Source organism: Hypanus sabinus, chromosome 7, assembly GCF_030144855.1.
Source record: "Hypanus sabinus isolate sHypSab1 chromosome 7, sHypSab1.hap1, whole genome shotgun sequence".
NCBI classification, from domain to species: domain Eukaryota; kingdom Metazoa; phylum Chordata; class Chondrichthyes; order Myliobatiformes; family Dasyatidae; genus Hypanus; species Hypanus sabinus.
The window spans coordinates 36,847,089-36,863,172 of NC_082712.1; the positions used below are offsets into that span (position 1 = coordinate 36,847,089).

Below are 16,084 nucleotides of genomic sequence, written 5' to 3' on the forward strand. Positions count from 1 at the left end.
GATGCCATTGCTAAGGATCCTCAACGTTCAGGATATGACCTGTTTTCATTACTTTCATCAGAGAGGAGGTACTGGAATCTGAAGACCCACAATCAATGAACAACTTCTCCTCCATTATCAGATTTCTGAATGATCTATGAACCCATAGCTTTGTTATTCATTTATTTTGTAATGTGCAGTAATTTTACGTTTTTGCACTATGCAGCTGCCACAAAACAAATTTCATGAAACACAAGTCAGTAATAACAAGCACGATTCTGATAATCTGAAGCGTTGGTAAGTTGGCCTAAACTCAATTTATAGAGTCTGAAGATGCAATTTGACCGCTAGGCTTTATTTTGAAGTTTAAGTTGGAGCAGTTTATCTAAGCTTCTTTTTCTTTATTTTACTTTGTGTTTTCTTGTTAATTCTTTGCTGCCACCTCAGAAGATGTCACCTTTCAGAAAACTGGAAGCAGAACATCAAAGCATAAAAATTTGATGACAATTTTAAATGCATTGAAGAGAACTGATTAGATACATACCAGTGAAATTATTTCCAGAATCAGGAGCTGGAATTAGGTCTATTGTACAAGACAGAGGCCACAGTATAAAAGTTAAAGCCAAGTCATCAGGAGTTAAGTTAGGAGGTATTTCCACATGCAAGTAGTAGCACAAGTTTAGAGCAGTTTTCTACCAGCGATCACTAATGATATTAACAGTTAATGCTAAACAAGAGATTGAAAGAGATTATGTTTAAAGGGTATAGGGCAAAGTCAAATATTTAGAGAAACATCACATATCAGCTGTGAGCAGACCAAATAGTGGAAAAGGCTCAGAAGCTTCATGGGTCACTCCTACTTTAGAATTTTCCCAGGCTTATATTAGACCAACATATCCAAGGACGCACTGTGTCAATCACACAACCATTAACTGTTCTGTAACTGTGCTCTTGGGGCATAGTGGAAAAAGTGCCAATTTGTAAAAGAAAAAGCACCTACAAAGTCATAGTGAGATAAGTAATCCAATACATTTTTCCAGTGATACACCCCAGATACCTGCTGTGTATTTTATATTACCAGGTTTCCCCTGCTATCTAAAGGTAGAGCATTCCTATGAAACCATTTGTAAGCCAAAATGTCATAAAGCAAAGAAGCAATTACCATTAATTTATATGGGAAAAATTTTTGAGCGTTCCCAGACCCAAAAAATAACATACCAAACCAAACCAAATAACATAAAACCTAAAATAACATGAACATATAGTAAAAGCAGGAATGATATGATAAATATACAGCCTGTATAAAGTAGAAATATTGTACGGTGTAGTTTCACTTATCAGAATTTGGAAGACAGCGAGCTAAAAGGCAATTTGGAGAGAAAAAAATCAGCACGTACACGCATGCACACATACACGCCTACGCACATACATGCATATGCATGTACACGCATGAGCACACAACTGCCCACACAAGGCTTCACGGTCATGGTAGTCTTTTTCAGGGTATAAAGCGAGAGTCTTTTTTTTGTAGTGAAAATCCTCTTTGGTTAGCAAAAACAAGTACTAATGTAAGTCTTTTGTAACAGCGAGCTGTTGTAAAGCGAACGTTCAAAAAGCGGGGACCACCTGTATTTTGAAATATGGCACAGTATTATGGCACAACGAATGGTCTCTGGCGCTGTAATGGTGTGACACCACCATGCTGCTCTTCTTGAATAGTGTCTTTGGATCTTTTGGTTCTATTAGAAGGAGTTGATGAGGTCTCGGATAAAGATCTCATCCTGAAGAAAGGATTTGGTACAGCGCAGTGCTCATTCTACTCTGTTACTTAAATGAGAGTTGAACCCATTATTATTTACCTCCAAAGCAAGAAGGATATCATTGAAGCAAGGCAAATTTTTCAGGCTAGCACATCATGAAGCATTACTAATCTTTAGAAGCAAGGAATTAACAGCATTATGTAATAACTATGAAAGCATACAAAATACTCTCTAGTCAAAGAGTCAAAAATGAAAGGTATATACTAGCCTGCCTTTTGAGACAGACAACAATAGTCCCACAGTTAATAGCACCAGATTCTTCCCAGGAACAACTTGCACTACTGAAGCAAGAGGAATTTAAGAACTTATTTCAATGTGTTTGACGTTGTGGAACCTTGTTTAATTGTTGAGAAACATGGTTTTAGTGCACTACTTGGGACAACAGCAAATGTAAGCAGCTTGCAAGAGAATTCCAAATATGTCATGTACTTGTTTTAAGAGCAGGTTTATAGACCACATCAGCAACTGCACCCTAGCTCAGAAACAGCATGTTGAAAAATTATGCAAAACAGATGGTTCTGAATTTTAATTTATGTCAATAATTAACATAAGTGGGGGTACTAACGGAGGACAAAGGTAACTATAGAAAATAAAAGGTCAAAATGTGTAAGGAATACTGGTTTGAAAAAACTCAGATACCTCATTTTTGTTGGAAGTTGTTGTAGCTATATAAAACATTGGTTAGGTGTCAGTTGAAGTACTGTGTACAGTTCTAGTCACTCCATTAGAAAGAGGAGGTAGAGGCATGGGAGAAGGGTACAGAAAACATTTATCAATTTACTGCCTGGATTGGAAGATATGAGCTGTAAGGAGCGGTTGGAAAAACTTGGATCAGAGTCTGCGGGGAGACCTGATAGAAGATGGTAAGATTTATGAGAGGCATAGGTAGGGTATAGAGTCAGAACCTTTTGCCCACTGCAAAAACGTAAGGTACCAGAGGGCATGCATTTAAGGTGAAGGGTAAAGTTTAAAGCAGACACATGGGGCAGGATTGTTTTTCTGAACAGGGATGCCAGGAACAGACTACTAGTAGTAATGGTGGAAGCTGATAAAGTAGTAGTATTGAAAATGCAGGGAATGTAAGATATTGCTCGTGAACAGGCAGAAAGAAAAATTGTTCAAATTGGCATTAAGTTCACCGGTGACATGATGGGCTGAGGCCTGCGTTGTACAGTTCCACATTCCAACAACAGGCTCTCTTTGGCAGAAAAGTATCATGGACAAATTGCTGAAGTCTTCGTTAAGTTTTTATTCAGAAGCATTATTTTTTTCAAGAACCAAATACATTGACCTTGTTTGTGCAGCAATATCTCTTCCTTTTCCAAGACCTATTCTCTGTTGTCTACATGCTGCCTTGGCAACATGTAAAACAATGTCAGCTTTCATGCACACCCTGGCAGTTCCCTCTGTTGACCTCTCCATGGTTGATAATTTACCAGAAAATTTATCTGGTGCAACACTAGATGAAAAGCAATTTATTAAGATTAATTGAAAATTACAAAGACCATGTCTACTGGAAGTCTGAAATAAAAACAGAAAATGCTTAAAACAATTTACAATCTGGAAACATCAGCAGGAAGAATAATTTCTCTTTCCACAAATGCTGACAGACTGCTAAGCATTTACAATATTTTCTTCTCTTAACTGAAGATTCAGGAGATAAAACCATTGTCTTCAGTCCTTGTCGCAAAATCCATTACAAAGAGGCAGACTTCATAATTTCTTGCACTTGTCTGACAACCTTGCTCTCATTTCCATTCCCAAGATTAGCTTTGGACCTCATGTCCAAACCATAAAAAGGCATTCTTTCCTCCCCTCAAAACCTCACTCCCCCTCCCACATCATCTACTGCTGAAATCCTCAGCCATGCTTTTGTTACTGTTAGACTTGTTCATTCCACATTGAGTCACACACCTCAGCTCATCCCATTGTAAATTGCAAGTTATGACTAACTCTGCCACCTATTTCCCCTCCAGTCATTGCTCCTCTGCTCTTCCAATGATGTTGGTTCCTGGTTAAAGGATACTTCAAGTTTAAAAATCTTCTCATTTTCAAATCTCTTTCTGGTATTGCCCTTTCCTGTCATTATGATTTTCTCTGGTATTACCTGTGCTCCTTCCGTTCTATTCAATTGCTATCTGTGCCTGAAGCTACAAAGGATCTAATTTCACAGATTTCCTCTAGAATCATTTTCCTTTGTCTACCTTGTTTAACAGGCCCTTTAATGTTGCGTCAAATACAATGTCATATTAAACTAATTTTCTTCTGCCTGTACATGATCCATTTCTCTCCATATTTATGTGTCTGTCTAATAGCCTCTGAAATGCCACTATCATATCTGCTTGCACTATCCTCCCTGCAGCCTGTGTCAGGTACCTCCCACTCTATGTAAAATAACTTGTCCTGCACTTTTCCTTTAAACCTCACTTTAAATACATATTTCCTTGTACTGGATGTTTCAACCATGGGGAAAGGATTCAAAGCACACTTATTAACAAAGAATGTAATGATTGCCCCATTTATGCCTCTTAATCTTATAAACTTCTATCAGATATTTATGCCCTCCCCCCACCAATCTCTTGATGCTCCAAAGAAAACTAGCCTAGTTTGTCCACTTTTCCCTCAAGCTCCGACAGCATCCTGGTAAACCTCTTCTGTAATCTTTCCAAAGCCTTCATATCATACCAATAGGGCAATCAGAATTGAATACAATGCTCCAAGTGCAGCCTACCTAAAGTTTTATACAGTACCTCAGATAGCGCATAGGGTAAGATGCACCTCAGAAACAACCTCTCGGTGAAACATTTGATCATGCACTGATTATGTCCTTTGTGATGCCTCATTATCAACACACACATCTGTATGTGTTGTACACATCGTCCACTACAGGCCCACCAGAGGGCCACTCATCTACTGAAATACTGCTTTCACCCTGACAGCTCAGGGTATGGCAGCTTCATAGCATCTTCCCAACTCTGTTCTCTTTATTGCAATTAGGTAAGAGACTGAGGACCATTGGTTGTGATGATCAGGTGCATTTTTTTTAGATCTAGTAGTAGGTTTCAGACTGGTTTTCCCTGCAGTATGGCCAGCCTAGCTTTTCCAGTTGACTTTCATCTTATCTGGCTCTACACCATCATCACTTCTTAAGAACGAAACCCAAAATATGGTGATAGTTATAGAGTACAGTGAGACAAGGAAGAGGTATGGTGCAGTCTACCTTGCTCTTTGATTATAGCCCTGTATTTCATAAGCATTGCTTTTGATCCTCTGGCAGTACCTCAGTTACTGCCTTCTGTTCAGCAGTATTCCTTTAAATCAGTGAAGATCTAGTACCTGCTCTTTGAACTGCAATAAGGTTAATGGTTTGCCTTAAAAATAAAATCAGATTAGAACTCGAAAAATTACCACAGTCATAGTGCACAGGATGTTTGTCAAACAATGTCATGAATATTTTTGTGTCAGAAGTGCAACTTGTGAATTCCAGACTGTACCACCTGACTAAAGCACATCACAAGTTTCAGAGAAATCATGTGTTAGTCTAATCATGACAGTTTTGCTGGAGGTATCAGATGAATAAAATATTAAGAAAAGCTATCTTCCCATAATCATGTTTCCTTTAACCCTTTCCCGCCTTTCCCTCTTCATAGCAAATCTTTAAAGAGCTGAGAAACAAAATACAGGCAGACTCAGATTTCAGGAAAGGTGGAAATAGCTGTACATGGCGAGAAAGGATCTCGTATTACCAGATTCAGCAAATGCTTCCTAGAGGGTCCTCAAAGTGCTGATGGAATAAATGCAATTGTCTTGGGTATAGACAGCAGCAGCTACAAAGGAATTACTGCTGCTTATAAGCAGCATTCTACTCTGATGCTGATGAGAACTAAAAATATTTAATTTTCAGAGGTGAAACCTTGCTTTCTTGCCTGTCGTCTATTAAGATCTTGGTTAAATTGTGCAGCTACATAACCACTTTAACTACATATCCCAAAATTTCCCTGCTTCTTGAACATGTACCACTTTTAACCTCAAATATCCTACCCACTGAGTGGAGAGCAAGTGGATCAATTCTCCTACTTAACAAAGGCATTCGTGTTCTCGACTTTATCAACTGAAACTTTAAATATTAGAGTTCCCATGTTCTAGATCTGCTCAGTGATCTAAATTATAGACCACAGAAACAGAGATTTACATCCAGATAGGCTCTTGCTGATTAGCAGAAGTAGAAGACAATCTTTTGAAATAAAATGCTCTCTTTTCCTGAATATTAAGGTAGTGAGTATTCAGAAGGTGAACTCGGACATCTGAACAGTGATAAAATGAATAATGGATAACATGAATGCCAGCGAGGGAATGAGTGTAAATCCTGCAAATACTTGTAGGAAAGGGATCCGAAAAAGTCCTCACACTTTTGCCAGAGAAAGGTGACTCTTGGCCTTACCTGTACTTCAGAAGCATGGTAGTAATATTATTCTTCCATCTCTGCACAAAATAATCCAAAAAATCTGATTTATAAAAGGGTATATTACAACTTGTATTCTTCATACAGCTAAGTAAACCATGTGTAGAATTGAGGTTTGAATAAATAAAATGAAAAGGATAAACAGGGACTTCCAATGAACAATCTGACCTGAAACGCTAACAGGTTTTTACTCAATAGATGCCACCCAAACTGTTCAACATTCCCAGTATTTTCCATTTTTATTTGTAAATTTCCTGCAGGTGAATTGTCTGCTCCAAGGACTGCTATGAAGATTGGGTATAGCATCTATTCAATAGTCAAGCCTGATATTTCAGTTGGACCAGGTAACCAATTGGCAGTTACATGTATTCTTCTGAATGCTGAAGGCAGGAATGCAAGACTTGAATGGATTAAAATCTTAATTAAAAGAACTTCATTGTGAGATCAGTTAACATTTATGAGGGGTGATTGATGAGTTTGTGGCCTAACGCAGAAGGAGTCAATTTTAGAAAACCCAGCACATTTATTTTTCCTACATTTACACACTTAGTCCAGCGGTCATGGAGCATACGGATCTTTTCTTTGTAGAAGTCGGTGTCTTGGATCTCCAGTGGTCCACAGCAGGGGTGATTGATAAGTTCGTGGCCTAAGGTAAAAGGAGATGAGTTATTAATTTCAAACTTAACATGAACTGCATGTGCATGTAACGAGAGCTGTATAACTCATCCCCTTCTATCTTCTGGAGGTCCAAGATCCATATACTCCACGACTGCTGGACTAAGTGTGTAAATGTAGGAAGGGACTATGTTGAAAAATAAATGTGCTAGGTTTTCTAAAATTGACTCCTTCTAGCTTAGGCCATGAATTGATCAATCACCCCTCGTATTTTACTCACGTTATGTTAACTTGAAAACACTTCCTTTCCAAGAACTGACTAAACATTGTAAATCATATGATAGTTTCAATCAGATGCACCACCCCACCTTTCCCAGGACCCATCCCTCTTTAGAAGCCTACCACTTCTGGAATAGAGTCCTCCTCTCAGCACTGTGATCGAGCCTTGCAATGGCACTTGAACCCACAAATTGCAAACATACACACCAATTTGCCACAGGTGAGACAAGCTAATAGGTGCTACTGTGTAGCAAAGCTTTAATAAAGGTTAGTACCCAACACATTGAACATCTTTTTCTGGGATACCAAAATATCTGCATACTCTTTCCATTCTTAACTTCTAAGAGCATGGTAAGGCAATCCCATTGAAAGATACTAGCCTTTTTAATACAGCAAGACAAGGTAGATTCAGAGTCAATCTATTCCCCGGTTTCTATAACTTGGTTTTCCAGACCAGTATGAAAATAAGGGGTTAGCCAGTCAAGACAGAGATAACAAGAAATTTCTATAGGTGGAGGGTGGTGGCTATTTGGGATTCTCCACCTAAGAGAATTATAGATACCTTGACACCGAGTAAATTCATGATAGAGATCAGTACATCTTTAGCCTTCACATGCTGGTACAGGAAGTATGTTGAGATAAACAATTAGTCATGATCTTACTGAATAATGAAGCAAGGAAAGGAGCCCGATGTTCTGATCAAGCTCCAGTTTACACTGCACTGACATCACCATCCGTCTTTGAAAGTCACCTAATGGACTAGTCAAGATACAAAAGCCACATTGAAAGTTGAGCTGTTGTTCAATTGTACCCCTTCTGACCATGTACCTTCAACAATTAAAGTCAGGATCATAGAATTAGTATTCAAGCCGTAATTTCCATGGCCGCCTGCTTAGTGTGGATGCTCAATCATTAAACAGGTGGACAGGCTCTTACTTCTTTCTTATTAACTTAAAATTAATATGGAAAAAATGGTCCTTATTCTCAATGAACTGCAATTCTAATCCTTGTCCATCATAAGATCACAAGACTTAGGACAGAATTAGACCATTCGGCCCACTGATTCTGCTCCGCCACTCCATCATGGCTGATTTATTATTCCTCTAAACCCCATTCTTCTGCCTTCTCTCTGTAACATTCGAAGGCCTTACTCATCAATAAGCTATCAACCTCCACTTTAAATATACCCACTGACTTGACCTCCACGGATGCCTGTGGCAATGATTACTATAGATTCTCCACGCTCTGGCTGAAGAAATTCCTCATTTTTGTCCTCAAAGCTTGCATTTTGAGGCTGTGCCTTCTGATCCAAGACTCCCCCACAATATGAAACATCCTCTCCACATCCACTTTAACTAGGCCTTTCAACATTTGACAGGTTTCAATGAAATCTCCTTCATTCTTCTAAACTCCAGTTGGTACAGGCACAGGGATATCAAATGCTCCTGATACATTAACCCTTTCATTTCTGGGATCATTCTCATGAACCCTCTCTGGATCTCTTTGTTGCCAGCACATTCTTTCTTTAATAAAAGGCCAAAACTGCTCATAATACTCCAAGCGCAGTCTGACCAATGCCTTCTAAATTCTCGGCATTGCATCCTTGCTTTTATATTCTAGTTCTCTCAAAATAAATACTAACATTACATTTGTCTTCCTTACCAATGACTGTATCTGCAAGTTAACATTTGGGGAATCTGTAAGGACCCCCAAGTTTCTTTGCACCTCTTGCACCTTTATTTCTTCTACCAAAGTGCATAACCATACACTTCCTGACACTGTATTCTGCCACTTCTTTGACCATTCTCCTAATCTGTCCAAGACCTTCAACAGACTCACTGCTTCCTCAACAGTTCCACCCAGTTACCCATCTTGTCTACAAAGCCATCAATTCTGCCGTCCAAATCATTGACATATAATGTGAAGAGAAGTGGTCCCAACACTGACTCCTGCAGAACAACACTAGTCACTGGCAGCCAACCAGAAAAGGCCACTTTTCTTCCTGTTCTTTGTAGTAGCTGCTAGGTTCCAAGATACCTTGATCAATGCCTTTATTTCAGTCCAAGAAATACAACACAGCCATCAAAGGTTGTGGGGAAAAGGTAGAAGAATGGGGTTGAGGGGGATAGTAAATCAGCCATGGCATGGGGGAATGATAGAGCAGACTTGATGGCCAGAATGTCCTAATTCTGCTCCTATATTTTATGATCAAACATCGCATTGAAGGCATGTAGCTGTTCAACATGACCACCATTTTTTATTCATTCAGTTTCAGTGCCAGGAAATTTGTTCTCTGTTCTCAGTTGCCTATGTCATCAAGAAACAAAGGATAACCTTGTTAAAAAAAACCCAGAGGAACAAACACCTGGATGAAAATATAATCAGTACAAGTTCAGTTAGTTTCTTCAAAGAAAGTGATCAGGCAAAGTCAGCAGAAAACATAAACTTATAAAAATAAACCACAGCTGTTCCTGATGCTTCTCAGCAAATACAACGCATTGCAGGTCCTATAACACTCACCCATCCTATTTGTCTGAGTAATGCTGAGGCAACATGACAATAAGTTAACCCAACATCCTGAAGTGTTAATTCATTGCTCCAACAGCTAGGAAAATGTATTCCAGCTGGGATATTGTATACTCGTAGTATCCAGGAAAACTTTAAGAGGTGCTGCCTCAAAAAGGAGACGCCCCTTTATTAAAAACCGTTTCCCTTTGTTTAACATTCGGCGTTTATTTAATATCTTATACTCACCTCCAACTGGGATTCCTGAATGTGTTATTTCGCTCGATGCAGAGAAAGCATTTGATCGTATAGAGTGGAACTACCTTTTTGCAGTTTTAGAAAAGTTTGACCTTGGCCAAAGTTTCATCCCTTGGATCCAATTGCTGTACCTGTGTCCTACTGCCTCTGTTTTAACCAATTTTCAGAAATCCCAAGTATTTAATCTCAAACGTGGCACCTGCCAGGGATGCCCCTTAAGTCCCTTTCTCTTTGATTTGGCTATGGAACCTCTGGCGATAGCATTTCGAAACTGCCCTGAATTGACTGGGATTTGGAGAGGGGGTGTTGAGCATAAAGTTTCTCTGTATGCTGATGACTTATTGCTCTTTCTCTCAAATCCCTCTACATCCTTACCTCTAATGTTTTCACTTCTTGACCAGTTTAGCCAGATCTCTGGCTATAAACTTAATTTGGGAGCTTGGCTGTCCTGACTTATACTCTCTATATTGTGTTGTGGTTGGTCTGGAGTTGCTGTTGTTTTTTCTTGTGTTGTGGGGCTTGGGGAGGACACTAAGCTTACTTGTCTTTAATTTAGGTGCTTTTTTTTTTGCTAAATTCTCTTCCTTTGTAACATATTGTTATTGTATGCTTAATTTTGCACTGTTTTAATGTTCCCCATTGGGATTTGGGGTTTTTAAGTTGTAAAATGTTTTGAACAACTAATAAAAAAAATAAAGAAAAAAAAAGGAGACGCCCATCATTAAGGACCCCCACCACCCAGCAGATGTCCACTTCTCATTGCTACCATCAGGAAGGAGGTACCGAAGCCTAAAGACACACACACACACACTCAGTGACTCGGGAACAGCTTCTTCCCCTCTGCCATCAGAATGGACATTCAACCCATGAACATCTCCTTATCTGTAACAGTATTCTGATTCACACCGTTCAGCAGGATGTCTGCTTTATCCTTCATTTCGATGATGTGCTCTCCCTGGCAAGATCAACATTTATTGCCTACCCACATTTGCACTGAGATAGGTGGCTTGGAGTTTTCAAGCCCACAGTCTTGATGGGATAGGAGTCACAAACGTTGTTGGCACAGTTCATCCTCTCAAGGATATTAAGTAACTAGATACGGTTTTAAAAACAATCCAATTGTATTATGTTTATCATTAGCTTTTGATTATTTTAAATTCCATATTAATCAAATTTAAATTCTACAGCCCTCATGATGGGATTTGTAGCTGTATCTCTGAAACTGGAATTCACAGCCTCAGGATGACTAGCCTAATAATTTAACTACTGCACCATCATACCCCACTCATCTGCTGAGCCCCCATAACACCCTCTCCTAATCTCTCTGCTGAACTGCAGTAAACTTTGAAGAGATTGGCTCATCCACAATCTCAGTCAGAAACTCTCCATTAACATCATTTACTGATTCAACAATGTTTTCCATTGTACCACTGAGTAAGATTCTAGATTCAATCCTACTCCACAGAAAGCCTAAAGCCCACACTAATTTGGTTCAGATGCTATCTTTCTAATGGGAGAACAAACTGCTTTCTCACTTCAATGACAAAAAAGTAGATTCATAATAGCCATCTTTCCTCTTCACTTAGTCCTGATACAGGGCTTTGAACCAAAACAGTGACATCTCCTTCCTCCCACACCACACCCACGGCAGATGTTGCTGGACCCACTGAGTTCCTCCAACATGCTGTTGACTTTAAAAAGCATGCTATAAAAAGACAGAGACAGGAAGGGATGTCAAATCCCCAGTTTCTCTCTCCTTAATTCAATATTAGTTAAAGTAGTAATCATGTTATTTCCAAATGGGCTACTGTCATTATTGTATTAAACAAAAACATCGAAAGTACTTCATCAGATGCAAGGGAATGTACTGTAAGGGATCAGTTCCTCCCCACACCTTGTTTGGCGCAACGGGCAGCAACCTTGCCATTTCTTTAGCATTTGTCTGTTTTACGAGGCTGAGTTGCAAGCTCAACACTGAAACAATCATGGATGGAAAATGTGTAAGGAGTCAGCTGGATTTGAACCCAGGACCTCTTATTCCACAGTCCAGAGGAAAATACCACTACACCACTGGCACAAACAGTAAGGGATAAGGAAGATACTGAATAAATTCAAGTCTTTGGACTTCATTAAACTAGTATGCAATATATTCCCTCAAGCCTATACGGGATGATCAGGAAACTCCTGGAAAATTCCTTCCCTAAAAATTTCATCCATAATTTTCCATTTTACATGAGCAAAATGTTTATAAAAGATTTTTTTTTTACCCCACTTCAATAATGTTTGCAATAATTTCTAGATCATGCTTATTGACCCAGGCACATCACACATCTTCTCCACTATTGGCAGTCAGTGAGGCTTTTGGGACAGCCTACAGCCTTCAACAGAGAAACCAGAAGCTCACTGCATAAGATTAGAAATGAGACATCAATTAAAGGGTCTACAGGGCAACATTCACAGCTTGCACATACAGCACATCTCCCAGCCTCAATGTTCAATGCTCTGAAGCAATGAGTAATTATAGGGGGGAGGGGGGGGGAGAGACACACACACACTGTGGTATGTCAAATTACTGGGTGAATGAGAGTAGTCTTTGGGGTACTGCAAGTCTGTGTCTATACTGATGCTCTGGCACACACGAGTGCTCGGTGGAGGGTGCCGATACTTCTTTCGCTGGCGCGGTGGGGGGGGGGGGTATTGCCATGCTGCTGTTTGTGCATGGGAGGGGGGAGTGGGGGTGGGGAGGGTTTTGGGGTTCTAATGTTTAACTGTCATTCATTCTTTGGGGCACTCCTCTGTTTTCTGTGGATGTTTGTGAAGAAAAAGAATTTCAGGATGTATATTGTATACATTCCTCTGACATTAAATGTACCTATTGAAGTTACAAGTTGTGATCTTCACCTCCTCGATAGGGTTGCAGCTTTTGGTGGCATGGAAGCAATCCGACACAGGACTCGATTAGGGAAAGTCATCACACCGAGGATGCTCCGACAGGCAGGAGACTGCCGTGAACTCAGCAGGTAGTTGTTCTGTGACTGGCATAGAAGAAGTTCCTTTAAGGACAGATGCCTCCTTTCGAGTGAAAGGAGCACCAATTACATAACAAATGCAAGCTTTTCAAGCAACTCCCAAAGGAAACCATACATCCCAACTTAGCTCGAGATTCCCTACAGATTGTCACAGCTATTCCTGTCCTATTTCACAAATTTTTTCAAGAGGATCTGATTGGGCCTTCATGCTATAAATAACATTTACTCAGCACAACAGAAGATATTGGAGTCTAGAAGTTGGATTTCACTATCATTTACACTTCAAAGGATCTTCCTAAACATACTGAACTTCCTGAGGTAGGGTCAACCACCTGAGCCACCGGGTTCTCTGCAACTCAAGGAACAAGCAGGGGGTTGACCAGTTTCAATTCCCACTTTGCTTGGGGTTCGAGTTCAAGTTTCCTCAATGTCTTGACAACAGTAAAATACTCAGCACTTTTCAGTTTAATTTTCCAGATGTAGAACATTGAACAAATTCATCCATACTCCCAAAAGGGCAAAATATCAGCTAAATTTTTAAAAATAATTAAAGTGAACTACATTATCCAACAAGATGGCATAACCTCCTATTACATATACATCTGTGAGTATGAAAAGTCACTTTTGTTACTGCAGACCATTAGTCAATTTAAAAATGGAAGTTGAAACAGTTAATACAAGAAAGAAAACATCACTTTGTGTGTGCCTAAGGAACATACAGAACTAAATGCAGTAAACGAGGTATGTTACCTTAACACTGGTGTGGCTGGTTTGGGTCTCAGCTTCAATGCAGTTGCTGTTCTCTTTTTTCTCTCGGCGTGAAGAGGTACGTGTTGCACGACTCTGGTATGCCAACACAGAGGGCAACGATTCGGCAGCATCCGTCTTGATGAAGAAGCCATGGACTGTTGCTGTGCCTTGGGAGATGGTAGTGGTCTGATGTGGAGAGTTTGATTCATCTGAGTCTCTGCAGTAGATCACTCCGCTTTGAGAGACATGGATACTAGGAGCACAGCCCATTACTCTAGCTTAGCTCCAGCTGTTGGCTGGACTCTCTCTGTGCCACACTTCTTCCAGTAAATCTGCCTCTCTCTCTGTTACTGATACATCGTTTGTTCTGATTGTTGTTATTTTGTCCGTATTCTAGATTTTCCCTTTAATCTGCCTGACTGGCTTTTCCCCTAAAATCAAATGCCTTCCTCTCCACTTCGTTTTCCTGCCTCACTCTGTCACTTATTCTCTCTTGTACCTTCTGTTAACAAATAACACATATACATAATTAAAATTCTGTGTAGCCTTAAAGGCTTGTCCATGCACCTTTAATTGATCACCAATTAAAGTGGTTTGCAGCAATATCATCCAGAAAATTAATTTACCATCGTCCGGTAGCCATGAACCTTTGAATCACACTCACATTGATCTTCTGCTTTTCTTCTCAGCAGAGATGACTGTGATAATAATCCACAAGAGGGAGAAAATGTCTCTTGCAAATCCCTATGATTCATGTGAAGAATCATCTGCTCTCCTTATTTCACCATGATGCTTCCATCAGAAGCTGCAATTGTAATTCATTCATTTGCCTATTTGTGACGTCAGTGTAGTCCTTGACCTCTGACCTTGTCTCAGAGGCCACCCCAATTTTCCGTTAGCAACATCTAGGTGCTCTACCTTCGTTACCTGCCACTATTAAAAGAGGTCTGTTTCAGGCAAGCTTTTCAATTGCTCTGTCACACTGTGGCGATCCTTACTGTTCTTCAGATTCCAAGTAACATGCTGACACGGCTCTTATACAAATCCAAAAAACCAAATAATTACAGCTGGATAGATTGTTACCGTATATGTTGAATGCCAACTCTTATTTAAAACAAGTATTTGACTAAAATAGCAGCCAATAGCAAGCAGCTAATTGTATTAAGATTAACTCTAACATTCATCCAAATACTGTGAAATACATCCTTGTTTAAATTATCTTAATCATGTCAAAAATGCTGAATGAATAATGCCCTGAAATCCTGCTTCAGAATTAGATCAATTTAAAATGAATGATTTGAGAGCTACTGAATAACATTAACGCAGACACACTGGTCATGTTGTTATCCAGACAAGAAGAAGCTGTCATAGAGCACCGGAAGAGGAGGGACACTTCCAGTCTGAAAGGACAAACTTAAAGGGAAACTGTCTCACATTGTTATCAATTCACAGCGGCTCTGGAAATAAGCACAAATGCAACATCACATGGTAATAGTGTGTTATTGAATGATAATAAATGTGCATATTTTAAAATACTGAGAATCAGAAGCAGGTCTAATATCACTGGCATTTGTTGTGAAATCTGTTGACTTTGCAGCAGCAGTATAATAAAATGCAGAGTAAAACAACTGAATTACAGCAAATACATATAAATATATATTAAACAGTAGTGCAAAAATAGAAATTAAAAATTAGTGAGGTAGTAATCATTCTTATGCATAACAATTATAATCAGTTATGCAAATTATAAATCAGAAATAAAAATTCTGCAATTAACTGTTAAAGATGTACCCATAAACAATATTGACAAATCTCCTCTCAACTGCTTTTCCTCAGTTGTCTGACTAAAATCAAATCCTATTCATCATATTAGTCATTAAATCAAGCTACACAAATCAAAATAAATAAGGTGTCCAGGGGCAGCAGCTGTTTGTGCAGAGCCTGAGGTGCTACATCAGGGATTTGAACCATCATGGCTGACTGCTGGCTAATTTAATGGGTAAAAGCCCAAGATTGGGAAGGAATCACTGAAAGAGGGTTTGGAGATGATTGGAAATTTATGGTTCCTGGTATAGAGCCGAAAAGGAATATTCACCCCATTTTCAATGAATGTGTGAAATGTCACCTGTCACAGACACACCCAAATCTAAAGAAGACTAGAAAGCAACACCAAAGTCTGCATATCCACATCTGCTATTCACAGCCATTTTGCCCACTGGTATATAATCAACTTAACCTGTATAGTTGAAAAGCACAGTAAAGGTCATAAAAGATACGAGCAGAAATAGACCATTTGGCCCATCTAGTTTACTCTGCTCCTTCATCATGACTGGTTTATTATCCCTCTCAACCCCATTCCCCTGCCTTCTCCTTGTAAGCTTTGATCT

General features: G+C 39.4%; 1 protein-coding gene and 1 long non-coding RNA gene across 9 annotated transcripts in view; both read right to left on the minus strand.

Annotated features, from left to right (window-relative positions):
• Nucleotides 1-16,084, minus strand: part of pde8b (phosphodiesterase 8B) — a 268,785-nt gene that overhangs the window by 177,350 nt on the left and 75,351 nt on the right. For 2 of the 8 annotated variants that reach the window (XM_059974492.1, XM_059974487.1), the window contains exon 1: nucleotides 13,698-14,952. The exons of 2 other annotated variants lie outside the window; for them this stretch is intronic. In XM_059974492.1, the coding sequence (XP_059830475.1) occupies nucleotides 13,698-13,967 (270 nt within the window). In that variant the 5' untranslated portion in view covers nucleotides 13,968-14,952. Of the gene's footprint in view, nucleotides 1-13,697; nucleotides 14,957-16,084 lie in introns of those variants that run through there. 4 more of the 8 variants (XM_059974489.1, XM_059974485.1, XM_059974486.1 and 1 more) reach the window with 4 other exon arrangements.
• LOC132396697 (uncharacterized) lies at nucleotides 199-13,640 on the minus strand. The gene is made up of 4 exons (XR_009513081.1): nucleotides 12,791-13,640; nucleotides 6,808-6,907; nucleotides 524-562; nucleotides 199-447 (listed from the first exon to the last, which is right to left on the minus strand). It is a non-coding gene; the product is annotated as an uncharacterized LOC132396697 (long non-coding RNA).